The sequence below is a fragment of the Coturnix japonica genome, chromosome 16, assembly GCF_054131305.1.
Source record: "Coturnix japonica strain WE chromosome 16, WE-NBRP24, whole genome shotgun sequence".
Taxonomy (NCBI): domain Eukaryota; kingdom Metazoa; phylum Chordata; class Aves; order Galliformes; family Phasianidae; genus Coturnix; species Coturnix japonica.
This window is the reverse complement of record NC_140678.1, coordinates 4,219,562-4,243,350: the sequence shown is the minus strand read 5'-3', so window position 1 is coordinate 4,243,350 and position 23,789 is coordinate 4,219,562. Positions and strand designations below refer to the sequence as shown.

The 23,789-nt window shown below is 53.6% G+C and overlaps 2 protein-coding genes across 4 annotated transcripts; both read right to left on the bottom strand.

Moving 5' to 3' along the window:
* Positions 1–3,843: 3,843 nt before the first annotated feature.
* Positions 3,844–11,882, bottom strand: LOC146758183 (uncharacterized). The gene is made up of 6 exons (XM_085517378.1): positions 11,509–11,882; positions 6,782–10,494; positions 5,109–5,227; positions 4,582–4,735; positions 4,171–4,388; positions 3,844–3,970 (listed from the first exon to the last, which is right to left on the bottom strand). The coding sequence occupies exons 3-6, from the start codon at positions 5,130–5,132 to the stop codon at positions 3,941–3,943; spliced, it is 426 nt and encodes a 141-aa protein (XP_085373504.1). The 5' UTR covers positions 5,133–5,227; positions 6,782–10,494; positions 11,509–11,882; the 3' UTR covers positions 3,844–3,940.
* A 1,799-nt stretch (positions 11,883–13,681) lies between these two features.
* Positions 13,682–22,715, bottom strand: LOC146758182 (coiled-coil domain-containing protein 81-like). Of its 3 annotated transcripts, XM_085517376.1 has the most exons (6): positions 21,246–22,715; positions 17,671–17,854; positions 15,998–16,116; positions 15,471–15,624; positions 15,060–15,277; positions 13,682–14,859 (listed from the first exon to the last, which is right to left on the bottom strand). In XM_085517376.1, the coding sequence occupies exons 3-6, from the start codon at positions 16,019–16,021 to the stop codon at positions 14,830–14,832; spliced, it is 426 nt and encodes a 141-aa protein (XP_085373502.1). In that variant the 5' UTR covers positions 16,022–16,116; positions 17,671–17,854; positions 21,246–22,715; the 3' UTR covers positions 13,682–14,829. The 3 variants fall into 3 exon arrangements, 2 of the variants coding, with proteins under 2 accessions (XP_085373502.1, XP_085373501.1); XM_085517375.1 differs by lacking the exon at positions 21,246–22,715 and having other exon boundaries at positions 17,671–19,017; XR_014934935.1 differs by lacking the exons at positions 13,682–14,859; positions 15,060–15,277; positions 15,998–16,116; positions 21,246–22,715 and having other exon boundaries at positions 15,539–15,624; positions 17,671–19,017.
* Positions 22,716–23,789: the final 1,074 nt, after the last annotated feature.

Sequence of the window (23,789 nt, the reverse complement as noted above, 5' to 3'; positions counted from 1 at the left end):
GGACAGGGGCTGTGGCTTCTGTCCCCAGGGGACTCAACGTCCTGCCCTGGGTCTCTTGGCTGCTGCCAGACCTTCTCCTGCCCTGAGTCCCTGGGGACAAACCCTGCAGGGACAAGGCTCCTCCTTGCCAGTGCTGCCCTCTGACATCCTCTGGTGCCCAGTGAAGACCCTGATAATCAGTGACATCCCATGATGATCAATAAATCCCTCAGCAAAGCTACACGCTGCGTGTCTGTGTCCTTGTTCTCATGCTCAGCAGGGACAGCTGGGATCTCTCCTTGCCTGGCTGTGGCCACCTCAAAGTGCCGGGAGCCTTCCCCAGCTCCATGCCATGCACACCATGTCCTGCACCCCTGTGGCCTTCCCCACCCTGTCGCATCACCTGCTCCAAAGTCCTAAAGGATGGAGCTCCTCATGCTGCCAAGCAGCCCCAATAACCTCCCTCTGCTCTCTCTCAGCGCCTCCATACAGTTCCTCCCAAACCTGTTACACTTTGATCCACCTCTGCATGGACACAGTGTGACCACGTCACCCTCCTTTTAGCCGCTCTCTTATTGCAGACACTTGGCCCTCCTTTGGGTCTGCTTTATGCCTCTTGTGTCAGAGCCCCAACCCCATTACCCAAAGTCCGCATATCCCCTCCCACAGACACCTCCAATCTCCCGATGACCAACGAAGCACTCTGATGACCAGTGACACCCCTTCTCGATCACTGAAGCCTTCTGATGGTCAATGAACATCTCTGACAACCAGTGGAGCCCTCCGACAACCAACAAAGCCTTCAGATGACCACAGTCATTTCCTCTGGACACGCTCCAAGGTTGTGATGTCTTCCTTGCAGTGAGGGGCCCAAAAGTGGACACAGCACGGGAGGTGCGGCCTCACCAGAGATGAGTATAAGGGGACAATCACTGCCCCGCTCCTGCTGCCAATGCTGTTTCTGATACAAGCCAGGATGCTGTTGGCCTTCTTGGCCTGCTGGGCACACCAATGGCTCAAGTTCAGCCAAGCATCGATCACTGCCCCCAGGTCCAGGTCCTCTACGCAGCCTTCCAGCCACTCTGCCCCACACCTGAAGATTTGCCTGGGGATGATGTGGTCAAAGCGCAGGATCCGGCTCTTGGTCTTGTTGAACCTCATCCCAATGGGTTCAGCCCAGCCATCCAGCCTGTCCAGATCATTATGTGCTTACCACGGTGGAGGCAACCGCTGGGCGGCTTGAAACATATGCAGTATCCCATCATGCAGTACTGTCCTCTAAACACCATATTAGGTCTCAAGAAAAAATTCTTGTGGCTACGTGGCACCCCAGAAAGAACTGAGTCAGATAATGGGGCTCTGATGACCAGTGCTGCCCTCTGGTGCCCAGTGAAGAAATATCTAGATCACTTATCAGGATGGCAATTGATTGGCAATTGCAACGGCAACGGCAGGTCCCCTTCAAGCAGGAGAGCATGCAGAAAGCAGCGTTGCAACTTTTAGGCCCAGTTACTCCAAGCTGATCACTTTCTCCCCCAGTTCCTCATTGGCTGAGTACTTCAGGATCACAATCTCCCCGAAAAAGACCAAGGGGTCCTGATAGATGAGAAACTTAACATGAGCCAGCAGTGCGCTCTGGCAGCCCGAAAAGCAAATGGGATCCTGGGCTCCATCAGGAGAGGGGTGGTCAGCAGGGATAGGGAGGTGATCGTCCCTCTCTACTCTGCTCTTGTGAGGCCCCATCTGGAGTACTGTGTCCAGGTGTGGAGCCCTCAGTACAAAAAAGATATGGAGATTTTGGAAAGGGTCCAGAGGAGGGCCACAAAGATGATCAGGGGGCTGGAGCACCTCCCCTATGAGGACAGGCTGAGGGAGTTGGGTTTGTTCAGCCTGGAGAAGAGAAGGTTGCGGGGTGACCTCATTGCAGCCTTTCAGTACCTGAAGGGAACTTACTCCCAGGAGGGGAGTAAACTCTTCGAAAGGGCTGATGATAGCAGGACTAGGGGAAATGGTTTTAAGTTGAAGGAGGGAAGATTTAGGTTGGATGTTAGGGGAAAGTTCTTTACTAGAAGGGTGGTTAGGTCCTGGAACAGGCTGCCCAGTGAGGTTGTGGATGCCCCGTCCTTGGAGGTGTTCAAGACCAGGTTGGACAGGGCCCTGGGCAACCTGATCTAGTAAATGTGTATGTTTGGTGGCCCTGCTAGGCAGGGGGGTTGGAACTACATGATCCTTGAGGTCCCTTCCAACCCGGGTGATTCTGTGATTCTGTGATCATGGAATGCATTTGGATCAGTGATGCGTTTGGAATCATGGAATCCTAAAATTGCTCAGGTTGGGGAAGAGCTTCGAGGTCCTGCAGTCCAACTGCAGCCCAACCACGGAACCAATGCAGTCTCTCCAGCTGCATCTGCAGCACCTTTCTCCTCTCCAGCAGATCAGCACTCCCTCCCAGCTCGGTGCTGTCTGTGAACTTACTGAGGGCGCACTCAATGCCCTGGCCGAGATCCCTGATCAAGGCGTTCATTAGGAGCGTCCCCAGTGCCGAGCCCTGGGGACACCACTTGTGACCGGCTGCCAGATGTAAAGGCTGCTCTGGGTGTAGAGGCTTGGCTGAGTGCCTGTCTGAAAACAAACCTGCCAGGAACCAAACAAGGCAGAGGAGCCACGATGCCATGTGAGGTATCTGTATGCCTGCCTATGTATCTGCACAGCAGGCCCGGCTGCCCCTGCTTCCCCGCTTTGTGGGAGCTGGGGGGCTGTGACACGGCACAAATGGCAGTGCAGTCGGTAACTCGGGCTATATATATGTATACAGACACATGTGCATATTGTGTTTTGATTGTTTATTTGTATTTAGATGTTTATATTAAGTATGATGTGATGTAGAATAACAAGAGAATACAATATTATAAAGATATATAATTGATATAGATAGATAGATATAATAGATATAGATATATAGAGAGATTTATAATAATATAGGTATAGCAACAATGTTGCTATAGAATAGCAATATTACTAAGCCATGCCATTCTTTACCCCTTGCCTCGAACACTTCCAGCTATAGGGTTTTGCTCCTAAAGAGGCAAGGGGTCTTGGAAGAGTCCACACTCAGTCTCCTTGTTCCTTTGATTTTCTTCAAGGAGGTGGCATGCAGGAATGACACAAATGGGTCTCAATGGCACAAGTGGGACTCAGCAGCTGTTTTGCAGCCTCTAGTGGAGCTCTGACTGTCCTGGGCACAACACACCCACATCAGCGTGGGTAGGGTGTGCCCTTCCTGCGGAGTGGGGCTTTGGTATTTGGAGACTGACTCCTGGGAGACCCTGTTTCTTTCCTTATGGGTGGCAGAAATGCGGATGTGATGGCGGGGGACTCATGGCTGGTCTCGCCATGAGAAGCCGCTCTTGCCATCTCTTCAGCGGGAGACCCCGCTCCTTCCTTAATGGGTGGCAGCAACCCAGATCTGACAACAGAGGGCTCCTTGGGCAGGCTGGGATCTACGTGAGATGTTTCCGCTGCCACCTTTTCAGTGGGAGACCCTGTTTTTTCCGTTATGGGTGGCAGCAATCTAGATCTGCTGTGGGAGGACTGCTCGGGCAGGCAGGTCTCACCACAAGATGTTGCTGCTGCCATTTCCTTTGGTTGCTCCTGCGCTTCGCTGATCTTCTTAGCCCTTTTCCTGAGAAGTTTCACCGAGTCGCATGCCCGAAGCGCCAGCATGGCTGGTTTGCCTGGGGTCTCTGAGGATAGGCTGGACGCGGACCCAGAGGAAGATGCTGGCTCTTGGCTGCATGAGGCCTTGGCTTCCTGCAGCTCGGGCAGCGCACCCTCACGCTGGGCTTCCTCTGGACCAACTTCTTCATCGAGGAACTTGATGCATCTTGTTCGGCCCAGCTCTTCTCGGCTCTCTGTTCCCTCCAGGCCCTGCAGCTGGCAGCTCATTGGCTGCTCTGGGGCTTCAGGCACTGCCCGGATGGGTGGCAGAACACTGAAAGGACAGAGCAGGAGAGGTCCACCTGAGTGGCTGAGATGTGGAGAGGGGCCAGCCCTGTGAACTGGGGGGATCCTGCCGTCCCCATCCCAGCACTCTCAGATGCCCACAAACAAGCAGCGACACTTTAGCGTTAGGGAATGGGCTCTCGTTTGGTCACCCCCACGCACATCTCAGCCCACAGCCTCCAGCCTCACCTGTTGGCAATGCTGTGAATAGAACTTCATTTGGAACGTCAGCCCGTCAATGAGGAGCACTCCGACGTCCTTCAGGACCATGGCCACGTTCTCCCCATTTTGCAGGCGGCCGGAGAGCAGCAACACCGTGCTTTGGATGCACGACTGCGCTGTCTGCCAGCTCACAAAAGCAGCTGTAGCTACCTGGCTGTACTTCAGGTGCTCCACCTTCCTGGGGGCTGAGAAAATACCAGATACAGGGTTGATGATACGGTTGCTGTTCCACCTAGAACTGCTTCTAAGGGACATCATCCAGAACGGCCCCGCGTTTGGACAGGCTCCCCAGAAGGGGAGGTCTGCTTCTGAGAAGGGAGGCGGTGGCCCTGTTTGCCCTGTCCACGAAGCCAGCAGAGATTTAATCCCCCCTCCTACCTGGCAGGGACCCCCTGCGGGCCTTGAGGTGGTGCATAGCTATGAGGTTGCTGGCCAGGTGAAACACGGGCCAGCACAGAGTCACTGTCCTGTCCTCAGTACCGATGTCCTTGGAGATGGTGTCAAAGGAGCCAAAGGTGGGAATCCAGACCCCCTGCGAGTGGAAGAGAAAGGAAAGGCGGAAGCATTACGGGCTGGGATGAAGGCTCATCATCTTCCTCACTAAGCCTTGTCATCTTCCTTGCTGTAAACTTTCAACCCTGCAGGAGGGGCACCCTCCAAACTGGTTCCAGCTGCCCTGTGGACATCTAATCACTCCACTGTTCTCGGGCTGTTCCACCCTTATCTTTATGGCCTTCATCCCCCTTGTTTTTCCACACTCACTGTCTGCACTCCCCATTCTTCTAACAACTTTGACAGAAACCATCTTTCCACTCCCCTGTCCCAGTTTCTGTGACACTTTCTTTCTCTCCCTCACTGTGGGGCCCTTCTATCACCCTTCAGTTCCCCCCTTTTCTTTCACCTACCAGGACTTCCACCTGCTGGATCATTTGATTCTTTCTTGATGTGTTCTGAAATAAGCCCCGCTCTCCACCTTTTCTCTTAGCTCACGCCTCTCCCATACCTCGTATTCCCTTATGGCATCCTGGCACAGACACAAAGAGCACCACCTTCCCACACAAGTCGAACACAAGAGTAGCAAGGTGATGCAAACTAAGAAAAGCTGTTTGAACCATCCTAAAATTGGCAACTAGTAATTTATCCCATAGTCCAGAGAAAGCCATTCCCCAATCAGTGTTATGCCTGCCTACTTCACGTTGCAATACAACTTTGGATAAAGGGGATATCTCCTCTTGGACTGCCCACAGGGCACCTGCATTCTCAGGCATTTCTCAAGCTGCAGAGACGCTCACTATAGCCCTTCACAGCGGTGCTACTTTTAAGACCAGGATAAGAGCTCTCACAAAGCTATGGCATCCCGTATTACACCTTACCAATGGCTTATTCACCCTTCTTAGCCCACCTTGCATTTTTATACTGGCTCCACATAGTCCTCACTATGCCAGGTGGGAGTTTGAGCTCTCCCATCTCCCCACAGCCACCCAAAGCCTTTACCCGAACAACACTTGCTCATTCTATTACTTCCGTTTTGATACTCATGCCCATTAATCAGAGTCTTATTACTTCCCTTCATAGCGGCCACTGTTTAATATGGCACCTGCCCCTCAGTAAATGGACTCCCTTTGACCGCTTTTATATCTGTACTGAGCAGATGAATTTAGTCACAGGATTCCAGATCACGGTGCTTCCGTCCCTGCCTTTGGTAATCGTGTACAGACCCAGCAATCAAGGAAGTATTATGTTTTTGGAAAGCTACTAATTACACTGCAAAGCAAATTAGTGACCGACTCGTCATTTCTTTATGTTTAACTTTCCATGGAGCACTTTCCTTGACAGACCAAGTAGTTCCTCAGCATCTTGGAATCATCTCCTGTCAAAATACTTTAATGACTGCACGTGCCTGAACAGTTCTACAAGGGAAGCCTCCGGCCACTAAAAAAGGTACCAACATACAGCGATACCCCCCTTTTCTTGGTAGCTCTGAGAACTCAATTTGCCACTGTTGCCCTGGAAGGTACCCTTTCCCATTAGGCCCACTTGTGCCCTGTTCCTGGCACTGGGATCGTACTTTGTAGAGTCCATTTGCCCAGTGTATCCCCTTACCTTCCCTTATAACCAGTGTCCATAAAATACTAAGGGGCAGAAGAATGCGACCATCTGGGCATGCACCCACCTTTCAGCTTGCTCTCTTCCCTTTTAAATCATTAATTGCACTCCTGTCCTCTTTAGAATATTTTACAGGTTTTGACTCAGGTTCAGAGATTTTAAGTTTACCGTCTGGAACTGAAACCTTCTTCAACTGCCTGTTCTGCCACCTGACCCATCATCTTATTCCCTATTTCCTGTACAGTGTTGCCTTTCTGATGTCCTTTACAGCGTATAATAACCATTGGTAGATTTACATCATACTGTTTTCCTTGTGTGTGAGCAATCCTTGCCATTTTCAGATGGCACTATGAGCGTGTGGCACCCCAAAGACATAATTAGCATCGGTCGATATAATTAAGGCTCTTGTCAAGGCAGTTATTCCAGCCTTCTGAGGGGAAGTCCCCACAGCTGATGGTAGTGCTTCCATTACCTGCTCAGTAACAGTTACTGCATATCCTGCCTTGCAGCCTCCTTGTCTCACAAAACTGCAGCTGTCGGGAAACCAGGAACTTCTGCATCTTCTAAGGGTTCATCCTTCAGGTCCGACGGATCGGCAGCAACGTGCAGCTTCAGTTGTTTCAAAGCAGTCACGTAATACTGATTCTCCATGAGGTCTGCTAAGGAAAGATACTGGGTTGACAATATTAGGAACAATTATTTCTTTGGGGTGAGAGCCAATGTCCCGCTTTGCCTCCAATACAGTCAACAATGTAGGAGATATTAAAACCGGGATCCTTTGGCCCAGTGTAGATTTATGGGCTTTTTGAATATCGAGCATCAGAGCAGCCACCGCCCTCAGGCACCATGGCCATCCCGTACTCATTTCATCAGGCTGTCTGGAGTCCGTAGCCGTGTATCCATAGTCAGCACCCTCCTGCCATTCCTGGGAACGTATGGAGTTCCTTGGCAGTCTGTGGTGCAGAGGTTTGGCAAATGGTTTCTTTCCTGGCAGTCCTTACTGTGGGAACACAAGAAGGACTGCACGGAGCAGCAGCTGCGGAGCAAGATAAACAGCACAAGAACCAAGGACACCTCGAGGAGAAGAAAGAATGGATGGCGGCTCTGGTTGGATAAGAGCCCACATGAATGGTTGCAGAATGTTGGTGCAATGTTCCGTTGGCGTGTAGGGGTGAATGAGAAAGCCAGAAAAAGAAAACTTGTGAAGGTACAGAAGTGATGTGAGGGGGATCTGCTGGGATGGGGGGAAGCCACACGGGGTGGTGGGGCAGTGAAAGGATGCCTACGGGAAGGCTAAGGGGCACTCTGGGGAAGCTGTGGGGCAGAGCCACACCTAGGAGCTGCCTTTACCCAACACAGTGCTGGTGCTGGAACTGCTGCTGGCCACGGGCCGTGGGCAGTGATGGGGCTGTTCCAGGGCTGCACTAGGATGGCTCTGGGGGCTGCTGTGGGGCAGCAGGTGATGAATCTGTCCTGCACACGGGACTCCCCCATAGCCCCTTAGACTTCCATCTTGCCCCCAGGATGTGGGCGAGATGAGGGTCTAGGGCATATAGAGAGTGCTGTTCTACAGCAACCCCAGAGCCACTCTACAGTACCCCCTGAATGACCCAGGAACAGACCCAGCACTGTCCACAGCCTCATCTGGGCTTATGGGGTTATGGGTCATGTGGAGCCTTGGGGTCACGTGGAGTTATATGGGGTTATGGGGTCATGTGTGGTGATAGATCAGGGCTCCACCTTTGGGCCACAGGGAACCCCAATTTCCTCTCAGGAAGAACTCAATACATGCACTCCAACACTGACCCACATCCCCCATTCTCACCCCAAACCACTCTCTACATGCCCCCGGGCCCCCTACGCCACATCTGTGCCCTACACCTTTTCCAGCACTGCATTCCCCTCCTGCAGCAGCCCCTCCTGTCCCAGCACCGTGCTGCTGGATGGGATCTGGAAGGATACGGGGGTGAAGAGGGGCCCCAGCAGGGCTCTAGGAGTCCTTGAATGGTGATGGGGGTCCTGTCAGGCTAGCAATGGGGAAGGCGTACTGGGTCTGAGGAAGTCCTGGAAGGGTTCTGGGGCTCTGTGGGGGTTGCGGGGTGGCTACAGGTTCTTGGATGGGAAATACTGACGGGTATTGGGGCATTCAGGGAATTATGGGCGGGCTGTCGTGGGAAAGAAAGGGCAACCTTCTGGAAAGCAAGGGGCAGCCACGGGGATGGAAGGAACACCTACTGCAATGCAATGGTAATCTGGGCCGAGGCCAGGGGATAGCCAGGGGAAGAACAGGAAACATAGCTGAGTTCTTCTTCTTTCAAATCACAGAGTCAGAGAACCACAGAATGACCCAGGTTGGAAGGGGCATCAAAGATCATGAAGCTCCAACCCCCCTGCCTGGCAGGGCCACCAAACTTCCATGTTTACTAGATCAGGTTACCCAGGGCCCCATCCAGTCTGGCCTTGGACACCTCCAGGGATGGGGCATCCACAATGTCCCTGGGCAGCCTGTTCCAAGACCTCACCACTCTCCTAGTAAAGAAATCCCTATCTTCTACTTAACAGCTTTGCTGCAAAACTGCCAGAGGAGCTGTAGTCCCACCACCCGTCTCCTGCCTGTGTCAGAAAGAGCTGCACATCAGCCGGGTGCAATTGCCATTCAAAAGCCAGCTCCATCATTGCACTCACATCACCATCCCCTTCAGCATCTGGAACAGACACAGACAGCCAGGCCCTTGTACAGGAACCATTCCTACACAGCCAGGGAAGTCCTTCGCTGTCTTAAGATGCGAGCATCAGAGGAAGAGCTTAAAAGCCTTCAAAACAGGCTACCATGGCACCAACTGTGGAAGCTCAACACACCTTCTTAAGAAGCAGCAAGAGGAACAAATGCACCTGGCTGCTGGAGAGGGCTGTGCTGCATCTCCTGCTGCCACCCTTGGCTTGTCATCGTGCTGCCCAAACTCAGCACGCTCTGAAGGGCCGCAGACTTGCAGGAAAGAACAGAGAGCAAAGAGCTCTGCCTGCATTCCCTGTCAGCACCCAGAGATGAGCCGTACAGCCCTTGCTCTCAGCACACACACCTCCTCTCTCTTACCAGCTGCTTGCATTCCTGCACAGCGCTGCTCAAAGCCCTCCTCCAGTTCTCCCTTCACAACACAATACGCAGCCTCTCCCCAGCCACGAGCTCTGGGCTGTTTGATGCCTGTGCCATCAGCGGGACCTGCAGAACAAACCTTGGGCTTCAGAGCTTGGAGGAGACAAGCGCTCTGTCTAGGAACATCCACCATCCAAAGCACTTTAAAGAAGCAGCTTCTTGAAAGCCCTGGATCTCTGTGACACATCAGGAGATGCTGAACTCAACCCGCAGCCCTCTCCACAACGGAAGGGCTCTTCACAACCAGCTGGAGGGGGAGCAAAGACCGTCTCAAGATCTCCAGTCCAACTTCAAGGCCATCAGCCTTCTTGGGCTGTAGCTGTCCAGACCCTGAGGTTGGAGGGCACTTGACCTCCAGTTCCTCTTGGCCTCTGCTCATCTAGACTCCCTCTTTCTTGGCCTCCATGCCTCAGTTTGGCCTCAGGACTACTAAGCTGCAAGGCCTCTTGGCCAGGCTCTTAGCCTCTCTCCAGGCTATTTTACCTGAAGGCCTCTAAGCCTCCTGGGCAACCTCTAGGCCTTCAGGCCTCCCTCTATGCTTCCAGAGCAGCTTGCAGGCATCTGTGCCTCCAGACGTGTTCTCCATCACCCCTCTAAGCCTTCCTTTGTGCCTTAAATACTCATGGACTCGTGGTCTCTTTATTGGCCTCCCTCTGTGCATCAGGCCCCCAAAACCTCAGTGCTTCCAGTCCAGCCCATTGGTACCTCGGCTCAGCTGGTGCTGCTGCAGGCAGTGCTTCCCGTGCCTGCCCAGCCTGCAGCCAGCACACAACCTTAGCGGCCGCCTGCTGCTCACATACAAGCACAAGTGCTGCTGGAGAATCAGAGCAAAGCACAGCCTGAATCACTGCTACCTTGCACTATGGAATGGCTGAGATGCACCACGGCCTCACCTGCTGCCTTCTTGGAAGGGGAGGTTCAGCAGCAGCTCCACTCGTCAGCAAGTCCTCCAGAAACCTCCTTCTTTCTTCCTGAGCAGGAGACTGGACGCTGAAACCTTCTCCAAAGCCATTATTAAACAGTACCTGGACCTGAAGCCCCAGAAGAAAACACAGTTCAGATCCAAGACCACAAAACTGTCATATTCTAGTCCAATACAATTCCAATTCTGATTCAAACTTCAGAGCTAGCATTTCACCCACTCTGCTATGGAAGGGGGAAGGGAGGGGCAAAGGGAATGGGGAAGCGAGGGAGAGCCTTCTTGACCCCACATGCCCCTACAACCCACCCTATAGCCCCATACATCCCCTATAGCCCTGTATCCCACTAGAATCTTCTTACTGCCCACCCACAGCCCCCTAGAGACACGTATCCCCCATAATCCTCCTATAGCCTACCCAGAGCACCCTACAGGACCCACTTAGAACCTTAGAGCTCCCCCACAGCCCTACAGAGCACCCCAGCCCCCCAGCTCCCTACAGCCCCATGATCCCCTGTAGCCCCCCAAAGCACAGAATCAGCCCTGGACCCCCTCCACAGTCCCCTATATCCTCCCCAGAGCCCCCGCTGTCCCATAGCCTCCTATACCACTTCATTAGTTCCACACAACTTTCTAGAACCCCATAGCCCCCCTGTGGCCACTAGGAAGCTCCCCATAGTCCCATATACACCTACATCTACCCCTGAAGCCCCCCTAGCACCCTACAGCCCCAGATCCTCCTCTATAAGCCCCGCACAGCCCTATATCCCTCTTCAGCATCCTCAGTGCTCCCTATAGCCCCAGATCTCTCCTGACAGCCCCCTCACACCTTTCTATATTCCCACAACAGCTACCTACATCCCCATATCCCCCTACAGCCACCGGCAGACCACACATTCCCCTCACACCTACCCATTTCCTCATATCCCTTGGTATCCCCACACAGCCCACTACAACCCCATATCCCCCACTATTCACCTATATATCCATCCCACTGCCCCCCACAGCCCCACATTACCCTACACTCTCCCTACAGCCCCATATTACCCCATAGTCCTCCCACAGCCTCCTAAACTCCCCCAGTGCCCCCACTCCTCCCTCACTGCCCCCTACACCCACAGCCCACCTCAGCCCCGGGGGGCACCGGGAGCAGCGCTGGACGCCTCGGGGGGGGGGCACCGCCCGGATGCGGGCAGCAGCGCTGCGGCCGTTAAGGCCCCGAGTCCTTCAACCGCTCCAAATCCCCGCATCCCACGCCGGAGGGGAGGGCAGGGCAGGGCAGGGCGGGCCGCTTCGGGCCGCGCACGGTTCCTCGCCCTGGCCCGGACCCGACCTCCCGCACACCTCCGGCGCCGCCGTCCTCAGCACCGCTCCCGTCGTGCCGCGGTTCCGTCTCGGTGCTGCCCGGACAGCTCCGGCGCGCAGCGGCTGCAGCGGCGCTGCCGTGAAGGGCGGCCCTGGCTGCGGCAGCGGCTTCAGCCGAATGAAGTAACAGCCAGGCGGCCCCGAGCCACAAGATGACGGCTGCTCCCGCGCGCGGAGCCTCAGCCAATCTGCCCCACACCTGAAGATTTCCCTGGGGATGATGTGGTCAAAGCGCAGGATCCGGCTCTTGGTCTTGTTGAACCTCATCCCAATGGGTTCAGCCCAGCCATCCAGCCTGTCCAGATCATTATGTGCTTACCACGGTGGAGGCAACCGCTGGGCGGCTTGAAACATATGCAGTATCCCATCATGCAGTACTGTCCTCTAAACACCATATTAGGTCTCAAGAAAAAATTCTTGTGGCTACGTGGCACCCCAGAAAGAACTGAGTCAGATAATGGGGCTCTGATGACCAGTGCTGCCCTCTGGTGCCCAGTGAAGAAATATCTAGATCACTTATCAGGATGGCAATTGATTGGCAATTGCAACGGCAACGGCAGGTCCCCTTCAAGCAGGAGAGCATGCAGAAAGCAGCGTTGCAACTTTTAGGCCCAGTTACTCCAAGCTGATCACTTTCTCCCCCAGTTCCTCATTGGCTGAGTACTTCAGGATCACAATCTCCCCGAAAAAGACCTAGGGGTCCTGATAGATGAGAAACTTAACATGAGCCAGCAGTGCGCTCTGGCAGCCCGAAAAGCAAATGGGATCCTGGGCTCCATCAGGAGAGGGGTGGTCAGCAGGGATAGGGAGGTGATCGTCCCTCTCTACTCTGCTCTTGTGAGGCCCCATCTGGAGTACTGTGTCCAGGTGTGGAGCCCTCAGTACAAAAAAGATATGGAGATTTTGGAAAGGGTCCAGAGGAGGGCCACAAAGATGATCAGGGGGCTGGAGCACCTCCCCTATGAGGACAGGCTGAGGGAGTTGGGTTTGTTCAGCCTGGAGAAGAGAAGGTTGCGGGGTGACCTCATTGCAGCCTTTCAGTACCTGAAGGGAACTTACTCCCAGGAGGGGAGTAAACTCTTCGAAAGGGCTGATAATAGCAGGACTAGGGGAAATGGTTTTAAGTTGAAGGAGGGAAGATTTAGGTTGGATGTTAGGGGAAAGTTCTTTACTAGAAGGGTGGTTAGGTCCTGGAACAGGCTGCCCAGTGAGGTTGTGGATGCCCCGTCCTTGGAGGTGTTCAAGACCAGGTTGGACAGGGCCCTGGGCAACCTGATCTAGTAAATGTGTATGTTTGGTGGCCCTGCTAGGCAGGGGGGTTGGAACTACATGATCCTTGAGGTCCCTTCCAACCCGGGTGATTCTGTGATTCTGTGATCATGGAATGCATTTGGATCAGTGATGCGTTTGGAATCATGGAATCCTAAAATTGCTCAGGTTGGGGAAGAGCTTCGAGGTCCTGCAGTCCAACTGCAGCCCAACCACGGAACCAATGCAGTCTCTCCAGCTGCATCTGCAGCACCTTTCTCCTCTCCAGCAGATCAGCACTCCCTCCCAGCTCGGTGCTGTCTGTGAACTTACTGAGGGCGCACTCAATGCCCTGGCCGAGATCCCTGATCAAGGCGTTCATTAGGAGCGTCCCCAGTGCCGAGCCCTGGGGACACCACTTGTGACCGGCTGCCAGATGTAAAGGCTGCTCTGGGTGTAGAGGCTTGGCTGAGTGCCTGTCTGAAAACAAACCTGCCAGGAACCAAACAAGGCAGAGGAGCCACGATGCCATGTGAGGTATCTGTATGCCTGCCTATGTATCTGCACAGCAGGCCCGGCTGCCCCTGCTTCCCCGCTTTGTGGGAGCTGGGGGGCTGTGACACGGCACAAATGGCAGTGCAGTCGGTAACTCGGGCTATATATATGTATACAGACACATGTGCATATTGTGTTTTGATTGTTTATTTGTATTTAGATGTTTATATTAAGTATGATGTGATGTAGAATAACAAGAGAATACAATATTATAAAGATATATAATTGATATAGATAGATAGATATAATAGATATAGATATATAGAGAGATTTATAATAATATAGGTATAGCAACAATGTTGCTATAGAATAGCAATATTACTAAGCCATGCCATTCTTTACCCCTTGCCTCGAACACTTCCAGCTATAGGGTTTTGCTCCTAAAGAGGCAAGGGGTCTTGGAAGAGTCCACACTCAGTCTCCTTGTTCCTTTGATTTTCTTCAAGGAGGTGGCATGCAGGAATGACACAAATGGGTCTCAATGGCACAAGTGGGACTCAGCAGCTGTTTTGCAGCCTCTAGTGGAGCTCTGACTGTCCTGGGCACAACACACCCACATCAGCGTGGGTAGGGTGTGCCCTTCCTGCGGAGTGGGGCTTTGGTATTTGGAGACTGACTCCTGGGAGACCGACTCCTGGGAGACCCTGTTTCTTTCCTTATGGGTGGCAGAAATGCGGATGTGATGGCGGGGGACTCATGGCTGGTCTCGCCATGAGAAGCCGCTCCTGCCATCTCTTCAGCGGGAGACCCCGCTCCTTCCTTAATGGGTGGCAGCAACCCAGATCTGTCAACAGAGGGCTCCTTGGGCAGGCTGGGATCTACGTGAGATGTTTCCGCTGCCACCTTTTCAGTGGGAGACCCTGTTTTTTCCGTTATGGGTGGCAGCAATCTAGATCTGCTGTGGGAGGACTGCTCGGGCAGGCAGGTCTCACCACAAGATGTTGCTGCTGCCATTTCCTTTGGTTGCTCCTGCGCTTCGCTGATCTTCTTAGCCCTCTGCCTGAGAAGTTTCACTGACTCGAATGCCCAAAGCGCCAGCATGGATGGTTTGCCTGGGATCTCCGTGGATAGGCTAGACGTGGACCCAGAGGACGATGCTGGCTCTTGGCTGCATGAGGCCTTGGCTTCCTGCAGCTCGGGCAGCGCACCCTCACGCTGGGCTTCCTCTGCTCCTCCTTCTTCATCGAGGAACTTGATGCATCTTGTTCGGCCCAGCTCTTCTCGGCTCTCTGTTCCCTCCAGGCCCTGCAGCTGGCAGCTCATTGGCTGCTCTGGGGCTTCAGGCACTGCCCGGATGGGTGGCAGAACACTGAAAGGACAGAGCAGGAGAGGTCCACCTGAGTGGCTGAGATGTGGAGAGGGGCCAGCCCTGTGAACTGGGGGGATCCTGCCGTCCCCATCCCAGCACTCTCAGATGCCCACAAACAAGCAGCGACACTTTAGCGTTAGGGAATGGGCTCTCGTTTGGTCACCCCCACGCACATCTCAGCCCACAGCCTCCAGCCTCACCTGTTGGCAATGCTGTGAATAGAACTTCATTTGGAACGTCAGCCCGTCAATGAGGAGCACTCCGACGTCCTTCAGGACCATGGCCACGTTCTCCCCATTTTGCAGGCGGCCGGAGAGCAGCAACACCGTGCTTTGGATGCACGACTGCGCTGTCTGCCTGTTCTCAAAAGCAGCTGTAGCTACCTGGCTGTACTTCAGGTGCTCCACCTTCCTGGGGGCTGAGAAAATACCAGATACAGGGTTGATGATACGGTTGCTGTTCCACCTAGAACTGCTTCTAAGGGACATCATCCAGAACGGCCCCACGTTTGGACAGGCTCCCCAGAAGGGGAGGTCTGCTTCTGAGAAGGGAGGCGGTGGCCCTGTTTGCCCTGTCCACGAAGCCAGCAGAGATTTAATCCCCCCTCCTACCTGGCAGCGACTCCCTGCGGGCCTTGAGGTGGTGCATAGCTATGAGGTTGCTGGCCAGGTGAAACACGGGCCAGCACAGAGTCACTGTCCTGTCCTCAGTACCGATGTCCTTGGAGATGGTGTCAAAGGAGCCAAAGGTGGGAATCCAGACCCCCTGCGAGTGGAAGAGAAAGGAAAGGCGGAAGCATTACGGGCTGGGATGAAGGCTCATCATCTTCCTCACTAAGCCTTGTCATCTTCCTTGCTGTAAACTTTCAACCCTGCAGGAGGGGCACCCTCCAAACTGGTTCCAGCTGCCCTGTGGACATCTAATCACCCCACTGTTCTCGGGCTGTTCCACCCTTATCTTTATGGCCTTCATCCCCCTTGTTTTTCCACACTCACTGTCTGCACTCCCCATTCTTCTAACAACTTTGACAGAAACCATCTTTCCACTCCCCTGTCCCAGTTTCTGTGACACTTTCTTTCTCTCCCTCACTGTGGGGCCCTTCTATCACCCTTCAGTTCCCCCCTTTTCTTTCACCTACCAGGACTTCCACCTGCTGGATCATTTGATTCTTTCTTGATGTGTTCTGAAATAAGCCCCGCTCTCCACCTTTTCTCTTAGCTCACGCCTCTCCCATACCTCGTATTCCCTTATGGCATCCTGGCACAGACACAAAGAGCACCACCTTCCCACACAAGTCGAACACAAGAGTAGCAAGGTGATGCAAACTAAGAAAAGCTGTTTGAACCATCCTAAAATTGGCAACTAGTAATTTATCCCATAGTCCAGAGAAAGCCATTCCCCAATCAGTGTTATGCCTGCCTACTTCACGTTGCAATACAACTTTGGATAAAGGGGATACCTCCTCTTGGACTGCCCACAGGGCACCTGCATTCTCAGGCATTTCTCAAGCTGCAGAGACGCTCACTATAGCCCTTCACAGCGGTGCTACTTTTAAGACCACGATAAGAGCTCTCACAAAGCTATGGCATCCCATATTACACCTTACCAATGGCTTATTCACCCTTCTTAGCCCACCTTGCATTTTTATACTGGCTCCACATAGTCCTCACTATGCCAGGTGGGAGTTTGAGCTCTCCCATCTCCCCACAGCCACCCAAAGCCTTTACCCGAACAACACTTGCTCATTCTATTACTTCCGTTTTGATACTCATGCCCATTAATCAGAGTCTTATTATTTCCCTTCATAGCGGCCACTGTTTAATATGGCACCTGCCCCTCAGTAAATGGACTCCCTTTGACCGCTTTTATATCTGTACTGAGCAGATGAATTTAGTCACAGGATCCCAGATCACGGTGCTTCCGTCCCTGCCTTTGGTAATCGTGTACAGACCCAGCAATCAAGGAAGTATTATGTTTTTGGAAAGCTACTAATTACACTGCAAAGCAAATTAGTGACCGACTCGTCATTTCTTTATGTTTAACTTTCCATGGAGCACTTTCCTTGACAGACCAAGTAGTTCCTCAGCATCTTGGAATCATCTCCTGTCAAAATACTTTAATGACTGCACGTGCCTGAACAGTTCTACAAGGGAAGCCTCCGGCCACTAAAAAAGGTACCAACATACAGCGATACCCCCCTTTTCTTGGTAGCTCTGAGAACTCAATTTGCCACTGTTGCCCTGGAAGGTACCCTTTCCCATTAGGCCCACTTGTGCCCTGTTCCTGGCACTGGGATCGTACTTTGTAGAGTCCATTTGCCCAGTGTATCCCCTTACCTTCCCTTATAACCAGTGTCCATAAAATACTAAGGGGCAGAAGAATGCGACCATCTGGGCATGCACCCACCTTTCAGCTTGCTCTCTTCCCTTTTAAATCATTAATTGCACTCCTGTCCTCTTTAGAATATTTTACAGGTTTTGACTCAGGTTCAGAGATTTTAAGTTTACCGTCTGGAACTGAAACCTTCTTCAACTGCCTGTTCTGCCACCTGACCCATCATCTTATTCCCTATTTCCTGTACAGTGTTGCCTTTCTGATGTCCTTTACAGCGTATAATAACCATTGGTAGATTTACATCATACTGTTTTCCTTGTGTGTGAGCAATCCTTGCCATTTTCAGATGGCACTATGAGCGTGTGGCACCCCAAAGACATAATTAGCATCGGTCGATATAATTAAGGCTCTTGTCAAGGCAGTTATTCCAGCCTTCTGAGGGGAAGTCCCCACAGCTAATGGTAGTGCTTCCATTACCTGCTCAGTAACAGTTACTGCATATCCTGCCTTGCAGCCTCCTTGTCTCACAAAACTGCAGCTGTCGGGAAACCAGGAACTTCTGCATCTTCTAAGGGTTCATCCTTCAGGTCCGACGGACCGGCAGCAACGTGCAGCTTCAGTTGTTTCAAAGCAGTCACGTAATACTGATTCTCCATGAGGTCTGCTAAGGAAAGATACTGGGTTGACAATATTAGGAACAATTATTTCTTTGGGGTGAGAGCCAATGTCCCGCTTTGCCTCCAATACAGTCAACAATGTAGGAGATATTAAAACCGGGATCCTTTGGCCCAGTGTAGATTTATGGGCTTTTTGAATATCGAGCATCAGAGCAGCCACCGCCCTCAGGCACCATGGCCATCCCGTACTCATTTCATCAGGCTGTCTGGAGTCCGTAGCCGTGTATCCATAGTCAGCACCCTCCTGCCATTACTGGGAACGTATGGAGTTCCTTGGCAGTCTGTGGCGCAGAGGTTTGGCAAATGGTTTCTTTCCTGGCAGTCCTTACTGTGGGAACACAAGAAGGACTGCACGGAGCAGCAGCTGCGGAGCAAGATAAACAGCACAAGAACCAAGGACACCTCGAGGAGAAGAAAGAATGGATGGCGGCTCTGGTTGGATAAGAGCCCACATGAATGGTTGCAGAATGTTGGTGCAATGTTCCGTTGGCGTGTAGGGGTGAACGAGAAAGCCAGAAAAAGAAAACTTGTGAAGGTACAGAAGTGATGTGAGGGGGATCTGCTGGGATGGGGGGAAGCCACACGGGGTGGTGGGGCAGTGAAAGGATGCCTACGGGAAGGCTAAGGGGCACTCTGGGGAAGCTGTGGGGCAGAGCCACACCTAGGAGCTGCCTTTACCCAACACAGTGCTGGTGCTGGAACTGCTGCTGGCCACGGGCCGTGGGCAGTGATGGGGCTGTTCCAGGGCTGCACTAGGATGGCTCTGGGGGCTGCTGTGGGGCAGCAGGTGATGAATCTGTCCTGCACACGGGACTCCCCCATAGCCCCTTAGACTTCCATCTTGCCCCCAGGATGTGGGCGAGATGAGGGTCTAGGGCATATAGAGAGTGCTGTTCTACAGCAACCCCAGAGCCACTCTACAGTACCCCCTGAATGACCCAGGAACAGACCCAGCACTGTCCACAGCCTCATCTGGGCTTATGGGGTTATGGGTCATGTGGAGCCTTGGGGTCACGTGGAGTTATATGGGGTTATGGGGTCATGTGTGGTGATAGATCAGGGCTCCACCTTTGGGCCACAGGGAACCCCAATTTCCTCTCAGGAAGAACTCAATACATGCACTCCAACACTGACCCACATCCCCCATTCTCACCCACAACCACTCTCTACATGCCCCCGGGCCCCCTACGCCACATCTGTGCCCTACACCTTTTCCAGCACTGCATTCCCCTCCTGCAGCAGCCCCTCCTGTCCCAGCACCGTGCTGCTGGATGGGATCTGGAAGGATACGGGGGTGAAGAGGGGCCCCAGCAGGGCTCTGGGAGTCCTTGAATGGTGATGGGGGTCCTGTCAGGCTAGCAATGGGGAAGGCGTACTGGGTCTGAGGAAGTCCTGGAAGGGTTCTGGGGCTCTGTGGGGGTTGCGGGGTGGCTACAGGTTCTTGGATGGGAAATACTGACGGGTATTGGGGCATTCAGGGAATTATGGGCGGGCTGTCGTGGGAAAGAAAGGGTAACCTTCTGGAAAGCAAGGGGCAGCCACGGGGATGGAAGGAACACCTACTGCAATGCAATGGTAATCTGGGCCGAGGCCAGGGGATAGCCAGGGGAAGAACAGGAAACATAGCTGAGTTCTTCTTCTTTCAAATCACAGAGTCAGAGAACCACAGAATGACCCAGGTTGGAAGGGGCATCAAAGATCATGAAGCTCCAACCCCCCTGCCTGGCAGGGCCACCAAACTTCCATGTTTACTAGATCAGGTTACCCAGGGCCCCATCCAGTCTGGCCTTGGACACCTCCAGGGATGGAGCATCCACAATGTCCCTGGGCAGCCTGTTCCAAGACCTCACCACTCTCCTAGTAAAGAAATCCCTATCTTCTACTTAACAGCTTTGCTGCAAAACTGCCAGAGGAGCTGTAGTCCCACCACCCGTCTCCTGCCTGTGTCAGAAAGAGCTGCACATCAGCCGGGTGCAATTGCCATTCAAAAGCCAGCTCCATCATTGCACTCACATCACCATCCCCTTCAGCATCTGGAACAGACACAGACAGCCAGGCCCTTGTACAGGAACCATTCCTACACAGCCAGGGAAGTCCTTCGCTGTCTTAAGATGCGAGCATCAGAGGAAGAGCTTAAAAGCCTTCAAAACAGGCTACCATGGCACCAACTGTGGAAGCTCAACACACCTTCTTAAGAAGCAGCAAGAGGAACAAATGCACCTGGCTGCTGGAGAGGGCTGTGCTGCATCTCCTGCTGCCACCCTTGGCTTGTCATCGTGCTGCCCAAACTCAGCACGCTCTGAAGGGCCGCAGACTTGCAGGAAAGAACAGAGAGCAAAGAGCTCTGCCTGCATTCCCTGTCAGCACCCAGAGATGAGCCGTACAGCCCTTGCTCTCAGCACACACACCTCCTCTCTCTTACCAGCTGCTTGCATTCCTGCACAGCGCTGCTCAAAGCCCTCCTCCAGTTCTCCCTTCACAACACAATACGCAGCCTCTCCCCAGCCACGAGCTCTGGGCTGTTTGATGCCTGTGCCATCAGCGGGACCTGCAGAACAAACCTTGGGCTTCAGAGCTTGGAGGAGACAAGCGCTCTGTCTAGGAACATCCACCATCCAAAGCACTTTAAAGAAGCAGCTTCTTGAAAGCCCTGGATCTCTGTGACACATCAGGAGATGCTGAACTCAACCCGCAGCCCTCTCCACAACGGAAGGGCTCTTCACAACCAGCTGGAGGGGGAGCAAAGACCGTCTCAAGATCTCCAGTCCAACTTCAAGGCCATCAGCCTTCTTGGGCTGTAGCTGTCCAGACCCTGAGGTTGGAGGGCACTTGACCTCCAGTTCCTCTTGGCCTCTGCTCATCTAGACTCCCTCTTTCTTGGCCTCCATGCCTCAGTTTGGCCTCAGGACTACTAAGCTGCAAGGCCTCTTGGCCAGGCTCTTAGCCTCTCTCCAGGCTATTTTACCTGAAGGCCTCTAAGCCTCCTGGGCAACCTCTAGGCCTTCAGGCCTCCCTCTATGCTTCCAGAGCAGCTTGCAGGCATCTGTGCCTCCAGACGTGTTCTCCATCACCCCTCTAAGCCTTCCTTTGTGCCTTAAATACTCATGGACTCGTGGTCTCTTTATTGGCCTCCCTCTGTGCATCAGGCCCCCAAAACCTCAGTGCTTCCAGTCCAGCCCATTGGTACCTCGGCTCAGCTGGTGCTGCTGCAGGCAGTGCTTCCCGTGCCTGCCCAGCCTGCAGCCAGCACACAACCTTAGCGGCCGCCTGCTGCTCACATACAAGCACAAGTGCTGCTGGAGAATCAGAGCAAAGCACAGCCTGAATCACTGCTACCTTGCACTATGGAATGGCTGAGATGCACCACGGCCTCACCTGCTGCCTTCTTGGAAGGGGAGGTTCAGCAGCAGCTCCACTCGTCAGCAAGTCCTCCAGAAACCTCCTTCTTTCTTCCTGAGCAGGAGACTGGATGCTGAAACCTTCTCCAAAGCCATTATTAAACAGTACCTGGACCTGAAGCCCCAGAAGAAAACACAGTTCAGATCCAAGACCACAAAACTGTCATATTCTAGTCCAATACAATTCCAATTCTGATTCAAACTTCAGAGCTAGCATTTCACCCACTCTGCTATGGAAGGGGGAAGGGAGGGGCAAAGGGAATGGGGAAGCGAGGGAGAGCCTTCTTGACCCCACATGCCCCTACAACCCACCCTATAGCCCCATACATCCCCTATAGCCCTGTATCCCACTAGAATCTTCTTACTGCCCACCCACAGCCCCCTAGAAACACGTATCCCCCATAATCCTCCTATAACCTACCCAGAGCACCCTACAGGCCCCACTTAGAACCTTAGAGCTCCCCCACAGCCCTACAGAGCACCCCAGCCCCCCAGCTCCCTACAGTCCCCTATATCCTCCCCAGAGCCCCCGCTGTCCCATAGCCTCCTATACCACTTCATTAGTTCCACACAACTTTCTAGAACCCCATAGCCCCCCTGTGGCCACTAGGAAGCTCCCCATAGTCCCATATACACCTACATCTACCCCTGAAGCCCCCCTAGCACCCTACAGCCCCAGATCCTCCTCTATAAGCCCCGCACAGCCCTATATCCCTCTTCAGCATCCTCAGTGCTCCCTATAGCCCCAGATCTCTCCTGACAGCCCCCTCACACCTTTCTATATTCCCACAACAGCTACCTACATCCCCATATCCCCCTACAGCCACCGGCAGACCACACATTCCCCTCACACCTACCCATTTCCTCATATCCCTTGGTATCCCCACACAGCCCACTACAACCCCATATCCCCCACTATTCACCTATATATCCATCCCACTGCCCCCCACAGCCCCACATTACCCTACACTCTCCCTACAGCCCCATATTACCCCATAGTCCTCCCACAGCCTCCTAAACTCCCCCAGTGCCCCCACTCCTCCCTCACTGCCCCCTACACCCACAGCCCACCTCAGCCCCGGGGGGCACCGGGAGCAGCGCTGGACGCCTCGGGGGGGGGGCACCGCCCGGATGCGGGCAGCAGCGCTGCGGCCGTTAAGGCCCCGAGTCCTTCAACCGCTCCAAATCCCCGCATCCCACGCCGGAGGGGAGGGCAGGGCAGGGCAGGGCGGGCCGCTTCGGGCCGCGCACGGTTCCTCGCCCTGGCCCGGACCCGACCTCCCGCACACCTCCGGCGCCGCCGTCCTCAGCACCGCTCCCGTCGTGCCGCGGTTCCGTCTCGGTGCTGCCCGGACAGCTCCGGCGCGCAGCGGCTGCAGCGGCGCTGCCGTGAAGGGCGGCCCTGGCTGCGGCAGCGGCTTCAGCCGAATGAAGTAACAGCCAGGCGGCCCCGAGCCACAAGATGACGGCTGCTCCCGCGCGCGGAGCCTCAGCCAATCTGCCCCACACCTGAAGATTTGCCTGGGGATGATGTGGTCAAAGCGCAGGATCCGGCTCTTGGTCTTGTTGAACCTCATCCCAATGGGTTCAGCCCAGCCATCCAGCCTGTCCAGATCATTATGTGCTTACCACGGTGGAGGCAACCGCTGGGCGGCTTGAAACATATGCAGTATCCCATCATGCAGTACTGTCCTCTAAACACCATATTAGGTCTCAAGAAAAAATTCTTGTGGCTACATGGCACCCCAGAAAGAACTGAGTCAGATAATGGGGCTCTGATGACCAGTGCTGCCCTCTGGTGCCCAGTGAAGAAATATCTAGATCACTTATCAGGATGGCAATTGATTGGCAATTGCAACGGCAACGGCAGGTCCCCTTCAAGCAGGAGAGCATGCAGAAAGCAGCGTTGCAACTTTTAGGCCCAGTTACTCCAAGCTGATCACTTTCTCCCCCAGTTCCTCATTGGCTGAGTACTTCAGGATCACAATCTCCCCGAAAAAGACCTAGGGGTCCTGATAGATGAGAAACTTAACATGAGCCAGCAGTGCGCTCTGGCAGCCCGAAAAGCAAATGGGATCCTGGGCTCCATCAGGAGAGGGGTGGTCAGCAGGGATAGGGAGGTGATCGTCCCTCTCTACTCTGCTCTTGTGAGGCCCCATCTGGAGTACTGTGTCCAGGTGTGGAGCCCTCAGTACAAAAAAGATATGGAGATTTTGGAAAGGGTCCAGAGGAGGGCCACAAAGATGATCAGGGGGCTGGAGCACCTCCCCTATGAGGACAGGCTGAGGGAGTTGGGTTTGTTCAGCCTGGAGAAGAGAAGGTTGCGGGGTGACCTCATTGCAGCCTTTCAGTACCTGAAGGGAACTTACTCCCAGGAGGGGAGTAAACTCTTCGAAAGGGCTGATAATAGCAGGACTAGGGGAAATGGTTTTAAGTTGAAGGAGGGAAGATTTAGGTTGGATGTTAGGGGAAAGTTCTTTACTAGAAGGGTGGTTAGGTCCTGGAACAGGCTGCCCAGTGA

Bases quoted from the DNA above. Each gene is read 5' to 3' on its own strand.
- LOC146758182 (XM_085517376.1), bottom strand. From the start codon at position 16,021: ATGATCCAGCAGGTGGAAGTCCTG. The intron at 15,278-15,470 runs GTAGGAGGGGGG...GTATTTTCTCAG, and splicing joins CCGCAGGGAGTCGCTGCCAG to CCCCCAGGAAGGTGGAGCAC. The intron at 14,860-15,059 runs GTGAGGCTGGAG...CTGTCCTTTCAG, and splicing joins ATTCACAGCATTGCCAACAG to TGTTCTGCCACCCATCCGGG.
- LOC146758183 (XM_085517378.1), bottom strand. From the start codon at position 5,132: ATGATCCAGCAGGTGGAAGTCCTG. The intron at 4,389-4,581 runs GTAGGAGGGGGG...GTATTTTCTCAG, and splicing joins CCGCAGGGGGTCCCTGCCAG to CCCCCAGGAAGGTGGAGCAC. The intron at 3,971-4,170 runs GTGAGGCTGGAG...CTGTCCTTTCAG, and splicing joins ATTCACAGCATTGCCAACAG to TGTTCTGCCACCCATCCGGG.